Below are 16,527 nucleotides of genomic sequence, written 5' to 3'. Positions count from 1 at the left end.
CGAAAACCTCTACGGCTTTTAGTATGTAGGTATAATAATATAGAGTAATATTCATTTGAATCCATAAATTAACTTGAGATCCAAGGGACTAATGAGAGCGCGACATGTGCGAAAATTACATGTGATTGAAAAAAATTCAATTTTTTTTTTTTCGAAATTTTTTTTTAAAATTTTTTTTTCGAAACAATAATTTTTTTCGAATTTTTTTTTTTACAATCACATGTGATTTACCTGCAGAATCACATGTGATTGAATTGTACAATCACATGTGATTGGATTTTACATGCATAATCACATGTGATTGACATGCAGAATCACATGTGATTGTAAAAAAAATTTAGAAAAAAAAAAATTTTTTTTAAAAAAAATTTGAAATTTTTTTTTCAATCACATGTGATTTTCGCGTCACATGTCGCGCTCTCATTAGTCCCTTGAATTTCAAACAAATTAATGGATGTATGGGATTATAACTGGTATAATAATAATAATATAATATATAATATATAATATTCTAATAATATTATAATTAAAATTGAGGCGGTTTTGAAAAGCAGTGGACCCCTCAATTCTTTGCGGCACAAATATAATGTAAAGATGGAGTATATAAACATTGTTCTGTTGTTTCAACAGATTTCAGTTAAAACGTGGGTCTCTTTGGGCTTCCTCTTTATATTTTCTTTTTTCATATTTCGTTTTTGCCGTTTGACTCTTTCTTGTTGTTTCACAAATTTCCATTTTTCATTCATCAAATTTCGCATATTTTGTTTCTTGTATGTTACCCGAGCGATACACTGCTCACCAAGAAAAATAATATTCCCATATCTTAGTTTTTTTTATTGTAAGTAACAATTATAATTATATAATTTAATACTCTTATTTTTTCTGTTTAATTTTGGAATATAAATATATTCTTTATTTTAATTTAATTGTTGGGAATTCTTTATTTTTTTTACCATTCTTTTCTCTCCACATTAACGAATTTCATGGAAACAGAGTAGAGTTTAACATTATCATCATCCAAAATCAACTTATTTATTTCTTATGATTTATAAAAAAAATTGATTCTTTAATTTTGAATAAAACAATTTAAGCTATTTGTTTTCTGGGATTTGTTTTAATTGGTGTTTTGTTAGTCTTGACTGGGTTCAATCTTTCAATTTTATAGTTTTATTTTAATCAATTCCCCCTAATTTCATTCAATTTCACCATTTTTCTTGGCAGTTTTTAACAATTTTGGGAATTGGGTTGGCATTCTAAATTCATATTCATATTGTCATCAGAAAATTATCCAATTGTCAACATTTTTTTCTTATCAATCAGGTTAGGGTTCTTTCTATTGATTCTATATTTACATGTTAATAATTGTTTAAATTTTTAATGACATATATAAAGTATATATAATTTTGTCTCCTTGTAGAAGTAGATCTCTATATGTACTAATAGTTTCTTTATTCATATATTGCAATCATTGTGATTAAATCTTATAGCACATTGTTTTACATTCTATTATTTTGTATTATAATAAAATGACTATAGAACATGTGTTTGTATTGTCTTATTTGATGCATATAAGATTGATCCTTTCATTGTTGATTTTGTGATTCGGATAGAATGGAAAATTATATGCTTTAGATTATTGATTAAAATTGTTTATTTTCTATATTGAATAGGATTTTGTTACTAGCAGAGGCTGGCATTGTCAATTTGATTGTGTTTAACATCTCGTGTTTGTTTAAAATTAGGCGTATCTGACAACGATTATTAGATTACTTAGGATTTAGGATTGACATTTAGACGTTAATATGTAGGTTAGTAGTTGATAGTTGATGGTAAATGTAGTAGATGTAATTATTGAGATAAATATAAAATTATCTAACTCTTGCTAACTTCCATCACCCTACAATCTGAATGTGTAATCATTTGAATATTGCACTATTCTCTTTATAGTTTAAGTAAGATAAAAATCAAGATTAAGAGTATGTTACTTTTGTGTGAACTTAATTTTACATAAAAACATGAAACTAAAAGAATGTGAATGTACAAGATCAATTATTTTCTTAATGTAGCCAGGTTGTTTGTGCGAAAACGCTTGATGTATTAAATATGTGGGCCCGTTATTTATTTATTGTATATAAAAATTGCTTTTCGTTACGTTAGCATGTCGGTCATCCTGCACAGATATACCTTAGGAATGATCTTTTGGGTCACATGTTCAAGTGTAAGATGGTCATTTCACATAATTTATTATAAAAACTATGTAACGCTCCGAGTTCATGAAAAACATGCATCCCATTTAAAGAATCACTATATTTTCACACCTTTCATTCATATAAATTACCTTTGTTGTAAAAGCTTTGGCAATTTGCATACTTATCTTTGTTGCTCATATTATTTGGTATAAATTTTCTATCTCTATTTTGTTTATATATATAATCAAAGTGTTGTTAATTGATTCCATTCTAAAATTTTAAGTAATTATATGCGTAAATGATCTTAGAATCTCTTGGTTAGATTATGAGTAGTCATGATCGAGTTCTCATTCTTATGTCGGATCATCATCTAAGGTGGGACCGTTCCCAAATGATGTAATTTTAGATTCTAAAACTTCCGAATTGTTTAGCTTGCATGTTATGTTATTATTAATAATGGATAGGTATTTATATTCTTCCTATTTTTTGCGTCGTCAATGAATTTACTTTTCCGAGTATAGTATCCAAGCCCATAAATAGTATGTGTTGTTGAAGAACCAATCAATACGCCGATCGGAACAACTTACGCGGGTCAACACACAAAATATATATACTAATCATACACCATATATAAAATACTCTAAATTTGGGCGATATGTGCGTTAATTTGTGTATATGCGTGCGCATGTATGTTTGGATGATTGTTTATGTGTATATATGTACATGTAGCATGGATTTACAATTGTTTTGTAATTAATTTAAAATGATCAACTATTATGTTTTCTGTAATCCTAATGTGTTTTGATCCGTTACCTGACCCACCCATTTGCCACCTCTACTTTACTTGATCAAAGTTGAAGATTTTAATTCAGTACATGTATGTCTTTTATGATAGGTTCTGAACGAGTGATACACCATGGCAACAATCATGAATGAAGAATTGGACACTAATTCGACCCTTAGACGTAGAAGTTTAACCAGATTACAACCGTCTGATTCGATCTCTGGAGCCCAAGTTTCAACTGACAAGCAAAAAAGGGTTATTTCTTTTATATGCATAATTATTACTCCCTCAGTCCCTAAATTATTGTCCAGTATTCCATTTTGGGATGTCCCAAATTAATTGTCTACTTCCATAAATAGAAAGGAAAGGAGATATTTCATTGGTGGATCTGGAGAGAGAAGATATTTCATTGGTGGAGAAATAAAGTTAGTGGGATTTTCTAAAACTGTGTGTTTTTTGTCTGGGGACAATTAATCTGGGACGGAGGGAGTAATAATTAAATATTCCTTGCATTTTGGTGTCTTTTTGTTCTTTGAAACATTTGCAGACATAGTTTTTTACAATAAAACTTATAATTGATAATTGATTTAGTTAGTTAGAGTTGGAGAACAATTAGCAAATTTGAGCTGCATCAATCTCATATCACAGGTTTCAGTAATGGTGGCAATTTTAATAAAACTTATAATTGATAATTGATTTAGTTAGTTAGAGTTGGAGAACAATTAGCAAATTTGAGCTGCATCAATCTCATATCACAGGTTTCAGTAATGGTGGCAATTTTGACCCAATTACTTATGTATTGTAAGGATCGTATAGCCCAAACACAATGTCCTGCAATATAAGCCCAAGAGTCCATCCTTTTCTAAAACCAATTGGTGATAGAGGGACTTTCCCTTAGACTTATATACATACATTTGTTTTGTCTCATGACCAATGTGGGACTTTGGTTTGCACCCCCAACATGTATAAGTCGATTTGGGTTGTGTTTGACCTCAAAGTGGTCACATTAAAAAATATCTCAAATTTGTCAAACGGGTCAATTGAGTAAAACGTTACCGAAGTTTATTTTAAATGCATGACAGTCTATTATGGGTCAATGAGCTACTGAAAGGCTTTTTAATGCTTACTTCAGTGCAATATGATATTTCATACTTATGAGGTAAACAATTTGGCATCTTATTTAAATGTTATTCTGTAGGATCAGTCTTCTAATAACACCCCAAAAGACTATCACAGTAACGATTCATCAGTAAGTCCTCGACATCAAAAGGTAAGAACTTATGCTTGCATTATATAATATAAATTTAAATTTATATAAAACATGTCACAAATTCTATAAAAATATAATTTTTTCATGAATGCAGGTGACAGCTAGATGGGATCCCTCTGAGGCTTGTAGGCCTAACGTAGATGAAGCTCCGGTATTTTATCCGACCCATGAGGTAACATTTTATATACTCTTTATTTTTCTATTGACATGAAAATCATACTTTTTGTGTTATTTATCCAATTATTAATTGATTAGGAGTTTGAAGATACACTTGGTTACATATCAAAGATACGACCTTTAGCAGAAGCATACGGTATATGTAGGATCGTCCCTCCGGCTTCTTGGAAACCACCATGTTCACTAATCAAAGAAAATTTTTGGCATCATGCTAAATTTTCTACAAGAATTCAACAAATCGACTTACTACAAAATCGGGAGCCAATGAAGAAAAAAAGAGGGCGAAAACGTAAACGAAATTCTACAAAAGTTGGAGCAAGAAGGATGAATACCGATTCAAATGCTTCTTCTGACAATGATAATGATAAATTTGGGTTTCGATCTGGTTCGGATTTCACATTTCAAGAGTTTGTAGATTTTGCGGTTAATTTCAAGAAACATTATTTTGGGATATACGATGAAAGCTCGAAAAGAATTGTAGATGGGTGTGATGAGAATAAGGAAGATTTGGGACCGTCAATTAACGAAATTGAGGGTGAATATTGGAGAATAATCGAACAACCAACGGATGAGGTTGAGGTGTACTATGGAGCGGATCTCGAGACGGGTGTATTCGAGAGCGGTTTTCCGAAAAGCGCGTGCGTTGAAAATAATGAGGTGAATAAATACGTGAAGTCGGGATGGAATTTGAATAACCTCCCCCGCCTTCCGGGGTCCGTGTTAGCTTTCGAAGGATGTGATATCTCGGGAGTTTTGGTTCCGTGGTTATACGTTGGCATGTGCTTCTCGTCATTTTGTTGGGTAAAAACGAGCTCCGTACCTTAAATTGAAAAATAATATAAATTTATAGGATTTTGCTAATGACACCTCTTACTCTTTTAGAGGTGTCGCGTTAACGCGCTTTAAGCAGTTGTACATAGCGGTCACTTATTAATTTAGTGAATTTAGTGGTGGCGGTTACATGAATGTACAATTGTTTAAAGCGCGTTAATAACAACCCTAGGGGTTGTCGTTAGCAAAACTGAAATATTCTACCTTAAATAGAAGTGGGTTTAAGTAGCCTTTATGTGCTATTTTCCCTTTTTTTCCTCTATATGATTTGTGTTTTTTTTTTTTTTTTGTGAAGTTGTTATTGTTAAATGAGATACCTGACTTTTTTTTTTTTTTTTTTTTTTTTTTTGGTATATGAAAAGCATGTTGAAGATCACCACCTTTACTCGGTAAACTACATGCATTTCGGTGACCCAAAAATATGGTACGGTGTACCCGGAAGCCACGCGACAGCCTTGGAGGATGCGATGCGGAAGCATCTACCTGATTTATTCGACGAACAACCAGATCTACTCCATCAACTTGTTACACAGTTATCCCCTAACGTTCTTAAAACCGAGGGTGTACCTGTATATCGTGCCACACAATGTTCGGGAGACTTCATTGTTACGTTCCCAAGGGCATATCATGCCGGATTCAATTGCGGTTTTAATTGTGCCGAGGCTGTCAATGTGGCGCCGGTTGATTGGCTACAACATGGGCAAAGTGCCGTTGAGCTTTACGGCGAGCAACGACGCAAGACGTCTATATCTCATGACAAGTTGCTATTAGTGTCAGCTCGGGAAGCGGTCAGGGCTTTATGGGAGCTTTTGGTTCTAAATAAAGTTGATCCCGAGAATGAAAGATGGAAACGCGTTTGTGGAAAGGCGGGGATACTTACGAATTCCGTAAAGGTAAATTATCTAAGAAACCAATAAATGGGAAGATGGGCGGGTCACGGGTCGAAATGGGTGCTTTTATACATGAGGAAAAAACTCGGGGTCGGTTCGGGTTGGGTTGACCCAAAACACATTTTGCTGATTGTTTGAAATATAAATATAAATATAAATATAAATATAATGGTGCTTTTTTGTTTTAATGTTGGTTGTTGGGTTCTAATTATTTTTTTCTCTACCTTATGATATTTCAGGCGAGAGTCGAAATGGAGGTAAAAAGGATTGAACAACTAGATGCCGGTTTTCAGTTTCATAAAATGGAAGACGACTTCGATACGACAAACGAGAAAGAATGTTTTCTATGTTTTTATGACTTACACATGTCTGCTGTTACATGCAAGTGCAATTCTACTCGTTTCTCGTGTTTAAAACACGCGCATCTTTTATGTTCGTGTGAACCGGATCAACATTCTGTGTATCTCCGCTATAGTTTCGACGAATTAACTATGATTGTTGACTCACTCGAGGGTATATCAGGTGCTCTGCAAAAATGGGCGTCAAAAAACCTTGAATTATATCAAATAAAGTATCCAATAAAAGAGGAAACCAGCAATTTATCAAATAATCATGATTCAAACGTTGGTAAAGTTTGTGGCCAAGTTATAAATATTGGATCTTTAGCATTTGGAAAATTATGGTGTAATACGCAAGCGATATTCCCGAAAGGTTTGTTGTAGCATCATAATCTCACTATTCTCGTTTATTCAATTAGTTGATTTGTTGTTTTAACTTTAGTTTTCATTTCTAGGATACCGAAGCCGAGTAAAATATTTTAGTTTTTTGAACCCAATGGTTATGAGCGACTACATAGCGGAAATTAATGATGGCGGGCTCATTGGTCCTGTATTTAAGGTTTAATTAACCTTTAATTGCATTTTTTATTTATCTCTTTATTATTAGTTTTAACTTATGATTTAAACCACTCATTAGTAACTTTGTTGTTTTTGTGATGAAATATTAGGTTTTCTTGGAAGAGTGTCCTAGTGAGAGTTTTATCGATTTGTCCGCAGATAAGTGCTGGAAGTTGCTTCTCGAAAGGCTAAATCGAGAGATTGTTAAGTTGGAAAATAACGCATTAAAACCGTTGCGTAGTGTTAATGGGCTTGAAATGTTTGGGTTATCTTCGCCACCTGTTATTCAGGTATGTAGATAGTATTTTGTTTTATGATTTTTTTTTTATTCTAAAGTTTTGGAAGTGTTCCAAAAAAGTATCAAACTTTAGCAGTTACTTCCATACTACATATCAAGCTTTCAGTTATTTTTGTTGTATGTATCTAACGGTTAGATAACGTGGCTCATTATATATGTTGTTGGATACTTGCAATAACATTTTTTTGAATATTTGATACATACAATAGAAACTTAAAAGTTTTAAGGTAGAATGGATTTTTGAGGAGTGTTGCAAAAGTCAGCTGACTAGTCATTTTGGTGTCCCGTTTGCCCGTAAACTCTAAAAATACGGTCAACGTTAAAAAGTCGTATCAAAGTTGCTCAAAGTTAGTAAAGTCGGGTTGAGTCGGTCAAAGTCAAGGTAGGTCAAAATTAGGTTAATTTTAATTGTTATTATAATTAAATTTGGTTGAATGTTTGAGCTATTTATGTTTGATATATGTATGTGTAATATATTTATAACTAATGAGTAGATATATGAATCTGGAATGTTAAATTAGATGTTGAATGATTATTTTTTTGTCTATCAGGCGATTGAGGCTCTTGATCACGAGCGTAAATGTGTGGAGTACTGGAGGAGCAAACTTAACTGAATAACATAGAATACAAAAGATGCTGCTGTTTCTTGAAATTTTGGGCAACATCTTTTTGGTTATAGAATTGGTTTTTTTTTTTTTGGTTTCTTAAAATAGAAATCAGCATCAGAAGTTAAGAATCTAAGATATGGTAGACATATATAGGTTATAGGATATGTTTTTTGGTTATTGAACAATTGCTAGGATACATCTTTGATTCTTTTTCGGTTTTTAAAACCGCTACAGGAAGAAAATAAAGCTTTGAAAATTTACAAATGGGATTTTGGTCAGTTTTATTTTATTTGTCTGTTCACAAGTTCCCCTTCAAACACCAAGCCCATTTAATACTTTCTTATACATGCATAATGTGTGTGTATGGATGAGACCTCTCAATGGATGTCAAATTACTTATATTCTGATATATGTATGTTTTGTTTTGTTTTGTTTTAAAGAAGATTTCAATTTATAAAGTTTAATAAGTAAAATCTAAGGGTTGTCTTTAAAGAATAAATTGAGTAAGAATTGGTGGTTTTTTTTGTTGATTATTCTAGAGAATGAGTGGTTATTCAATTCAGCGGTACAAGAAAATAATTGCATATCTTAATTCCTCAATGACAACCATTAGAAAAGTTATAAAAAAATGATTTAGAAAAGTAAAGTTTCAAATAACTTTACTTATGGCTTTTTATATGATCGTTACCGTGTCAATAGTTGACTTATGGCTTTTTAGTCAAACTATAACATTGCCGTGCTACTATTACTGTACTATTTACTACTGTTCTTAATTTATTGATCACTAGTTTTTATTTTTATTATATCCTAAATTAAGTGTTCAAATAGGCCTCGAGTTAGGTGTTCTTGGGTTGTCCGGTAAATGATTTGAATTTGCGGTTTTTGAGGAGTGTTGGTGCGGGGTTGGATACGGGATCGGGTTTATGTGTATGTTTTAGGTTTAGGATTGGTGATATTGTTTGTATGTAATTCTTGTGTTATTCCAATTGTGCTCGCTTGTTTCATTGTAGTCGTTCATAGTACTTAGAACGAACATAGCGAGAGTTAATGTGTTTTGGTCACTTGTGACCAATTAATTTCTCAACAGATCCATATGATCTGCTCAATATTGTACCACCGGATCCTCGGATCTTTTATATATATATATACATATTAATATTTTTGCAAAAAAAAAAAAAAAAAAAATCTAATACAAAGAATATAAAAAATAAGGTAAAGTTATTTTTTTTTTTTGAAAGGCAAGTTAATTTTATTAATTATGAAAAATTACACGAAATGAACTAGCAAGGAGCTAGAAGCAAAAAGCACGAAACTACATCCACGACTACACCCAACTAAAAACTCACAACAAAACGGACTGACATAAATAATAAAACACAAAAACGCGAGGACAAAAAATGACGCACACCACGACAGGTCGGGCAACTAAGTATCCGACTCCGAGGACGCACATGAAGAACAACAAGAGCAGCAATCATCATCATCCTCGTCCTCTATCGAATTTTTCATCACATTATCTATGAAAAATCGATCTTGCCATCGAAAGTTTTCCCGACGTTGACAACGCTTCATGTTACTCATTTTCCACACATGTTTAATGAAATGACTTTTAATTAGGGGATGGACTTTTTTCCTCTTGCCACGAAAACGAGCTACAGCAGTGGATGATTGACAGGCGATAACCTCGTTTGAGTCGACATAAATCTTCTCACCCGAAACGTTTCCATTCACTGCTGGAGGAGGGACTAGTCCGTTTGAATTACATCCCACCTTAGACTCATTAAACTGAATTGGCCCATTAAGCTCATGTTCAGGCCCAACTCCAATTTGATTTTGAAACTGCATTGGGGCAACCGAATTATCCACTGGTTCCTTGGTACACCCAACTTCACGCGAGTTCTTGATACCTGCAACACTATTGCTAATCTCGATATCTTTCTCTTTCTCTTTCCTCGAAACCCGATCATCACCTGTCACCGGAAAAACGTTGGACACTAGATCCGGTGAGGAGACAGAATCCGAAAAACCGTCTGACGGAGAAGGAATGAATTCCCCTTCTTCAAGGTCAGCCACGATTTCTGGTGACCCAACACCATCTTCAACTTGCCCAATTGATATATCTTCGCTTGATTTAAAATTATTTCCTACACACGTCGCTGTCACATTAGAGTTTTGGTCCGTCATCGATTGAAAATCAACCTTTTCCCCCGTACCCGACGAATTCGAATCTCCCACGCTAGGGATGCCGTGGGGTTCCTTCGAGACGTTCCCACAATTAGCCATTACCGGAGAATCATTGACATTGATCAACGTCCATGAAACACGATCATTGTTGAAACTAAAAACGAGGTTGTGATTTCTCACCTACTCAGGTAGGTTAAACTCGAAGTTTTTACCTCCAATCTTAATTTCAATACGATTAGTTGCAGGCCATTTAAACGACTTGGAGTCGAGATTTGCAGATGAGGCAGTAGTGTTTGTGTTCCCCCATTTAACTGGGTTAGATTGGCCCCGGTTCCAAGGAGCCGGAGGAAAATCTTCTAATCCATCAATGTTCGGGATGGGTTCTTGATTTCTGCAGGGGGGAAGGTCGTCATTTTTCTTTTCACGAAATCTGTAATGTTGAAATTCTACCCCTTCACTGTTCTTCTCCAAAGCCTTATAGGCACGGATCCATCTTCCATTTATTTGGATGGAATTCAAGACCTTGGAAAAAGAATCGATCTCGGTAATACCTTGAAAACGAACATAACCAAATCGTTGTCCACTCGACAATCTCTTCCGAGCGAAATATACATCTATAAGAGCACCATACTTCTCGTAGACTTTCCGACAATCAACCCGAGTCCATGATTCCGGGAAATTAAAAATCAAAAACGAAGTAACTCGAGGATCACACGACGCTGAAGACGAAAAGCCATTAGGCTTCGACATATGGGTCATACCATCATCAGCCAGGAGACTGGCCGGAAAAGATGGTGCAGACCGGAGTGGTTGAAATTGCCGGATGAATATGGGGACGGCAGGCAGAGAGGAGAAAAGTTCACCTTGTGGCTGAAAATGGAAATGGTGGTTGCTGGGGTAAAAATATTGAAGAATTGAAAGAAGAATTAAAATGGAGAAGAAGAAATACAGGCGGCAAGGTGGTGGTGTGTGGTGGTTAGCTATGGTGGGTTGAAGTGAAATTCAAATTTATTTTATGTTGTTATTTTATGTTTTAATACATACGTTTAAGATAAAAAAAAATAGGTAAACAATAAGAACTAAAACTAAAACTGATTAAATATACAAAGTAGTAATAATAATGTTTTTATACGTGTTTTTTTTGTTTAGGACAATAGAATTAGAATTAGAAGTTATTAGAGTAATATATATATATATATATGAATATGATGATATGATGATATGATGATATGATGATGATGATGATGATGATTTATGATTTATGATGATTTATATATGAAATTATAAATTAAATTAAAATAAACTAAAAAACACTGTGACAAAAATACCCTTTTATGTCTTTAGATAACACCGTTAGATTACACTATCCAATTATCCATTCAAATTCACAAAATGAGCAGCAGCATCAGCAACTGCGACTCAAACGCATCTCATAATCATCATCATCATCATCATCATCATCATCATCATCATATTTGTCAGTGTTTGAGCAGACTATCAACTTTCCGGCGTAATTCTCCGATCACAATCTACGGCACAAGAGTTAAAACCGGTCAACAGTTTGTTGACTCAGTTTTGGAACTTGCTTATGGAATCATCCAACTCGGTGTTAAACCCGGAGACATTGTAGCCATTTCTGCTTTCAACAGGTTCCTTGAACTTACTCTGTTTTTGTTACTTTTTGTATATAACTAGATTCAGATTATTATTATTATTATTATTATTATTGTCTACTTCTGCTACTGCTAATTATATTATTATATTATATTGATTATAAAATTTCAATTATGATTGTACCTTTTAAATAAGAAATTGTCACGAATGATATCAGACGTTCTAGGTTTGAATTTCTGTTTCTAATCAAAATCATTCATCATTCTCTGCATAAATTTTAAAATTACAGAAATATAAATGTTGTGAATTATGTTGACATGCCGAAACAGATATCGGTTGTAATATTCGTGAAACTCGAATAGTATTGTCATGAAAACTGAAATAAATTTTAGAGTTTAGATGTTATGTGTACAGTACTTGATTTAATATTTAAATTTTAAAATGTAGAATATTTAGATGTAATTACCAGAATTCGATATTAGCCATTTTCATTATTATCATTATATATGTTGTAAATAATAAAATGAGTATTGTCAAATTGTAATTTGTATATAGCTAGAAAGATGCTACTTTGTACTTTTATTGCAATTTCAAGCAGCCGTTAATTGATACTGTGTTGGATGTTAACATTAATATTTCAAATTAGCACCAATATATTATTGCCTATATAATGATATAATCAAGTAATCATTTCAGTGATTTATATTTGGAGTGGTTATTGGCCATAACGTTTATTGGGGCAATAGCTGCGACCCTCAACTACCGATGGGTAAGCAAGACTCATTAACTATTCTACAATTTCTCTAATTTACCGACTATAGTACATCTATTAAAATTTTCACTTTTTTCATATGATTTTAAGTTTTAAACATTTTTAGAGCTTGGAAGAGGCTTTAATTGCTATGGACGATGTGAAACCGATTATGTTGGTGACAGATGACGAATACAAATCAAACTGGCATTCAGAGTTCCAACTTCGTTCTGTTCCGTCTATAAAATGGCACATTCTCATGGACGCCGATATTAAATACAGTTCTACAGAGAACAGTATGTAACTTTTTTGTTATAAACTTATAACAGCAAAAGTTGTTGAAATTTCACGTTATTATATCATTTTTTTGGCAGTTTTAACCACCAACAAGCTAAAAAAGCCATCTCCAAGATCACATTCATTCGACTACTCTTCAACTTCCAATGGCACAGCAATCATATGTTTCACTTCAGGTACTCGGTTTTTCGATAATGTTTTTCATTATGTCTCATATGCGCAGTGGACTTTTTTTTTTCTTTTTTTTTTTGTTGTTCCCTTTTGGGCCCAAGTTTATTTTTTATTATTATTTTTTCTAATATGCAGTGTGTATTCACTAATTTTGTATGTAGGGACTACCGGGAGGCCAAAGGGTGTCATGTTAAGCCATTCAGCTTTGAGTGTACAATCTCTAGCCAAGATCGCTGCTATTGGTTACAACGAGCACGATGTACATACACGTTTTCATATTTTTCCATTTAACTTGACGTGAAATATCGCTCAAAAAATACTATTTTGAAAATCATCCTCGAAATTTTTTATCTATGTTTGCTGCTCTCTAAAAATGCAGGTGTATTTGCATACAGCTCCACTAGGCCACGTGGGTGGACTATCGTCGGCTTTAGCCATGCTAATGGTAGGAGGACGTCACGTGTTGTTGGCCAAATTTGAAGCAAAATCGGCTCTTCAAGCAATTGAAAAGTATCTTGTGACTTCTTTTATAACAGTTCCCGCAATTATGTCTGATATCATCTCTTTAATCAGGTATTTATTTATCATATATAGATATAGATAAATATTTATTCAAAAGTAATTATATATTAATCTTGTATCAGATATTCAGGACAAAGGATACACAAACATTACCTATGGTTAACAAGATTTTAAATGGTGGTGGTAGCCTTTCAACCAAACTAATCGAAGATGCAACCGACATCTTCTCTCAAGCTAGCCTTTTTACCGCTTACGGTTGGTTTATATTTATATTTCTGTTTTTGTTCATCCAATTTAGATGTTGAATCGAGCTCAGTTTTCTTTTCTGATTTTTAGTGTGTTTTTATAAAAGGGATGACAGAGGGTTGCTCTTCTCTAACTTTTTTGACCCTTAACGATCCTACAAACGAAGCAAGAAAGCTAAGTACGGTGTACCAGTTGGAGGGTGTTTGTGTAGGAAAGCCAGCACCACACGTTGAGTTAAAAATCAGCACTGAGGGTCCCACTGATATTGGGCAGATACTAACAAGGGGACCCCACTTAATGATTGGCTACTGGAACCAAAATCCAACGAACGAAGATTGTAAAAATGGTGGCTGGCATGAAACTGGTGATATCGGACGAATAGATGATGATGGTAATTTATGGCTTATCGGACGCATGAAAGGGAGAATCAAAAGTGGAGGCGAAAACATTTATCCTGAAGAGGTAAGCATTGAACTCATTACGAATTTTTTAAGAATTAAAATATAAAAAATTATTAAAAAAAAAGTTGTCAATGTAGGTAGAAACCGTCGTGTTAAAACATCCTGGAATATTTGAGGTTGCAGTCATTGGACTTCCAGATGTGCGTTTGACGGAGATGGTGGTTGCGTGTATCAAATTACACGATAACTGGAAATGGGTAGAAGCGAGTGCAGATGACTCAGTTACAGATAAAGAACGATCGATATCAAGTGAAAAACTACAGCAATTTTGTAGAGCAAATAATTTGAGCGGGTAATTATTGTTCAAACTACTGTTGATATATATATTCTATTCGTTGCTGTGCAGATTTATGTTGAATTTCTGGTTTATATGAATTTGCAGTTTCAAAGTTCCCAAAATATTTATAAGGTGGAATAAGAAATTTCCGTTGACAACGTCTGGGAAATTAAGAAGAGATCAACTCAAAGAAGAGGTTATGCTTCACCTGAAACTTCTTTCTAGCAGTTTATAAGTTGGATACGAGGAAACGGTATCGTACATTTATATCCAACTGTTTTTTCATGGTTAAGCATAGGCAACAACTAATATTGAATGTTCATCCTTTTCGTACCGTGAAAGTTGTAACATTTTTTTGAAAAAGTTGATGAATGGATACACATGGATGTCTATGAGTTCTTGATTTAAGAAAAAAGAAAAAAAAGTCGACAATCGACCCGTGATCCTTTTTGATCTGATGGGACTCTTCGCCAAAGGTTGTAGAGATTCAGTCATATCTCGTCAGTTGGTGTTGGTGATTTAGTGTCATCTAACATTCATTTTAGTTCTGGGATTTACTTGAATGCATGAGTAGCCAGTTATACTTAACAACGGGTTCGGATAGTGTGGAGTACACGCCGGTAAGAGTTAGCTACTAATTGTCGCGTAAATTGCGGGGGTCAAGGGGCCGCGCCCCCTTGCGGGGTCCAAGAGGTTATTCCAATAGATTTTCAGCCAAGTGTTATACCTTTTCGTATAACAGATTTTCCCCGCCTAAATGAAGGGTTACACCCTTTCATTTCCTAACTGCCAATTTAAGAATTTTTTTATCCGTTTTTTGGCATTCTGCATTCATACACAACAACCGGAAATCACACATCATCTCTGACAATTTAATTAGTGATTTTATTGCTAAAACACTAATTGCGTTCTTATCTTATCCATGTAAAGATTTCGTGGAACCAACGCAATCATTGGGTCAAAATACTTTATAGAGAAAATGAATACACGATTCAAGAATCAATTCGGACATTCAAATCATACCCTATTTCTAACAGTTGGTTTGTGAAGTTATATTAAATTCAGGTTTTGTTTTTTTTTAACTAGAAAAAAATAGTTTGCGAAATGGGTTGAGATTTCTATGCTTCCAAAATTGTATATCCTCCGACCCATCTTGTGGCTTGCCCAATAGTTTTTCCTGAATCCGATTTAATAATATCAGGATTACACAAAAAATGATTCGTTGAATGCTATAGATAATCTGATTGTCAATATTCCACCATTTTAGAACTTAGCCCATACTTGAGAAACAAACTTGCATTGTACAAGCTGACTATACGTTCGACTAATTCAATATCAAATTTGCAAATCAGACACAAAAGAGTGTCAAGATCGACACCCCTCTTGCCGAGTTTGGAACGCGTTGGTAGTCTTAGATTCTTTGCTCTCCAAACAAAAATGCCGACTTTCCTTGGAGTGACTGTGTTACATATAGTTTCGGTAGAGGTTTGTGCTGCTATAAGCTTATGTTCATCGATGAGATTAGCCAGCTTCTTTGTCGACAATGAATCGTTAGTATCCAATGTCAAATTCCTAGTGTCCGCCCTATTATTAAGCGAGACACAAGTAAGAATGGTGAATAAATCACACAATTCACCTGATGCACGTCCACTAGGCGTCTTGACCCAATTCCAATTAACGGCAGTCATGTGATGTAGTTGCTTATTGATCAAACCAAAATCGTAATGGATGAATAGATTTCGGATTTGAGTGCTTGATTTGTAGAAAAGAGTGGATCGAATGTTTTAACTCCAATAATTGTGCAAACCCCGATTTGAAATCTGAATTTCAAGTGTAGCGACCCGTCCTAATCGATAAGGACGAATACAATAATATATGGTTACATTGCGAGGTATTTGACCTCTATATGATACATTTTACAAACATTGCATTCGTTTTTAAAAGACAAACTTTCATTTCATCGAAAGTTGACAGACATGCATACCATTTCATAATATCCAATCTATAAATGACCTAATCTGTCATTTACTTAATAATAATCTTTATTGAACTCAACGACTT

General features: G+C 33.9%; 2 protein-coding genes across 3 annotated transcripts; both read left to right on the top strand.

The window, feature by feature from the left end:
- Nucleotides 1-1,049: 1,049 nt before the first annotated feature.
- Nucleotides 1,050-8,132, top strand: LOC139871431 (lysine-specific demethylase JMJ18-like). 2 transcript variants are annotated; one of them, XM_071859149.1, is made up of 10 exons: nucleotides 1,050-1,320; nucleotides 3,085-3,228; nucleotides 4,178-4,243; nucleotides 4,338-4,415; nucleotides 4,499-5,221; nucleotides 5,614-6,144; nucleotides 6,381-6,852; nucleotides 6,935-7,038; nucleotides 7,148-7,327; nucleotides 7,887-8,132. In XM_071859149.1, the coding sequence occupies exons 2-10, from the start codon at nucleotides 3,106-3,108 to the stop codon at nucleotides 7,947-7,949; spliced, it is 2,340 nt and encodes a 779-aa protein (XP_071715250.1). In that variant the 5' UTR covers nucleotides 1,050-1,320; nucleotides 3,085-3,105; the 3' UTR covers nucleotides 7,950-8,132. The 2 variants fall into 2 exon arrangements, with proteins under 2 accessions (XP_071715250.1, XP_071715247.1); XM_071859146.1 differs by having other exon boundaries at nucleotides 4,172-4,243.
- Nucleotides 8,133-10,877: 2,745 nt separating this feature from the next.
- LOC139901242 (2-succinylbenzoate--CoA ligase, chloroplastic/peroxisomal) lies at nucleotides 10,878-14,858 on the top strand. Its single transcript, XM_071883971.1, has 11 exons — nucleotides 10,878-11,024; nucleotides 11,472-11,776; nucleotides 12,438-12,510; nucleotides 12,620-12,788; nucleotides 12,867-12,965; nucleotides 13,122-13,219; nucleotides 13,340-13,533; nucleotides 13,613-13,737; nucleotides 13,835-14,190; nucleotides 14,267-14,481; nucleotides 14,572-14,858. Exons 1-11 carry the CDS (start codon nucleotides 10,878-10,880, stop codon nucleotides 14,699-14,701), a joined length of 1,911 nt encoding a protein of 636 aa, XP_071740072.1. The 3' UTR covers nucleotides 14,702-14,858.
- Nucleotides 14,859-16,527: the final 1,669 nt, after the last annotated feature.

Source organism: Rutidosis leptorrhynchoides, chromosome 1 (assembly GCF_046630445.1).
Source record: "Rutidosis leptorrhynchoides isolate AG116_Rl617_1_P2 chromosome 1, CSIRO_AGI_Rlap_v1, whole genome shotgun sequence".
Classification (NCBI taxonomy): domain Eukaryota; kingdom Viridiplantae; phylum Streptophyta; class Magnoliopsida; order Asterales; family Asteraceae; genus Rutidosis; species Rutidosis leptorrhynchoides.
This window is presented reverse-complemented; position numbering and strand designations above follow the sequence as displayed.

Bases quoted from the DNA above. Each gene is read 5' to 3' on its own strand.
- LOC139901242 (XM_071883971.1), top strand. From the start codon at position 10,878: ATGGGTCATACCATCATCAGCCAGGAGACTGGCCGGAAAAGATGGTGC. The intron at 12,789-12,866 runs GTATGTAACTTT...TTTTTTTGGCAG, and splicing joins ATACAGTTCTACAGAGAACA to TTTTAACCACCAACAAGCTA. The intron at 13,220-13,339 runs GTACATACACGT...CTAAAAATGCAG, and splicing joins TTGGTTACAACGAGCACGAT to GTGTATTTGCATACAGCTCC.
- LOC139871431 (XM_071859146.1), top strand. From the start codon at position 3,106: ATGGCAACAATCATGAATGAAGAATTGGACACTAATTCGACCCTTAGA. The intron at 4,244-4,337 runs GTAAGAACTTAT...TCATGAATGCAG, and splicing joins TAAGTCCTCGACATCAAAAG to GTGACAGCTAGATGGGATCC. The intron at 7,039-7,147 runs GTTTAATTAACC...ATGAAATATTAG, and splicing joins TCATTGGTCCTGTATTTAAG to GTTTTCTTGGAAGAGTGTCC.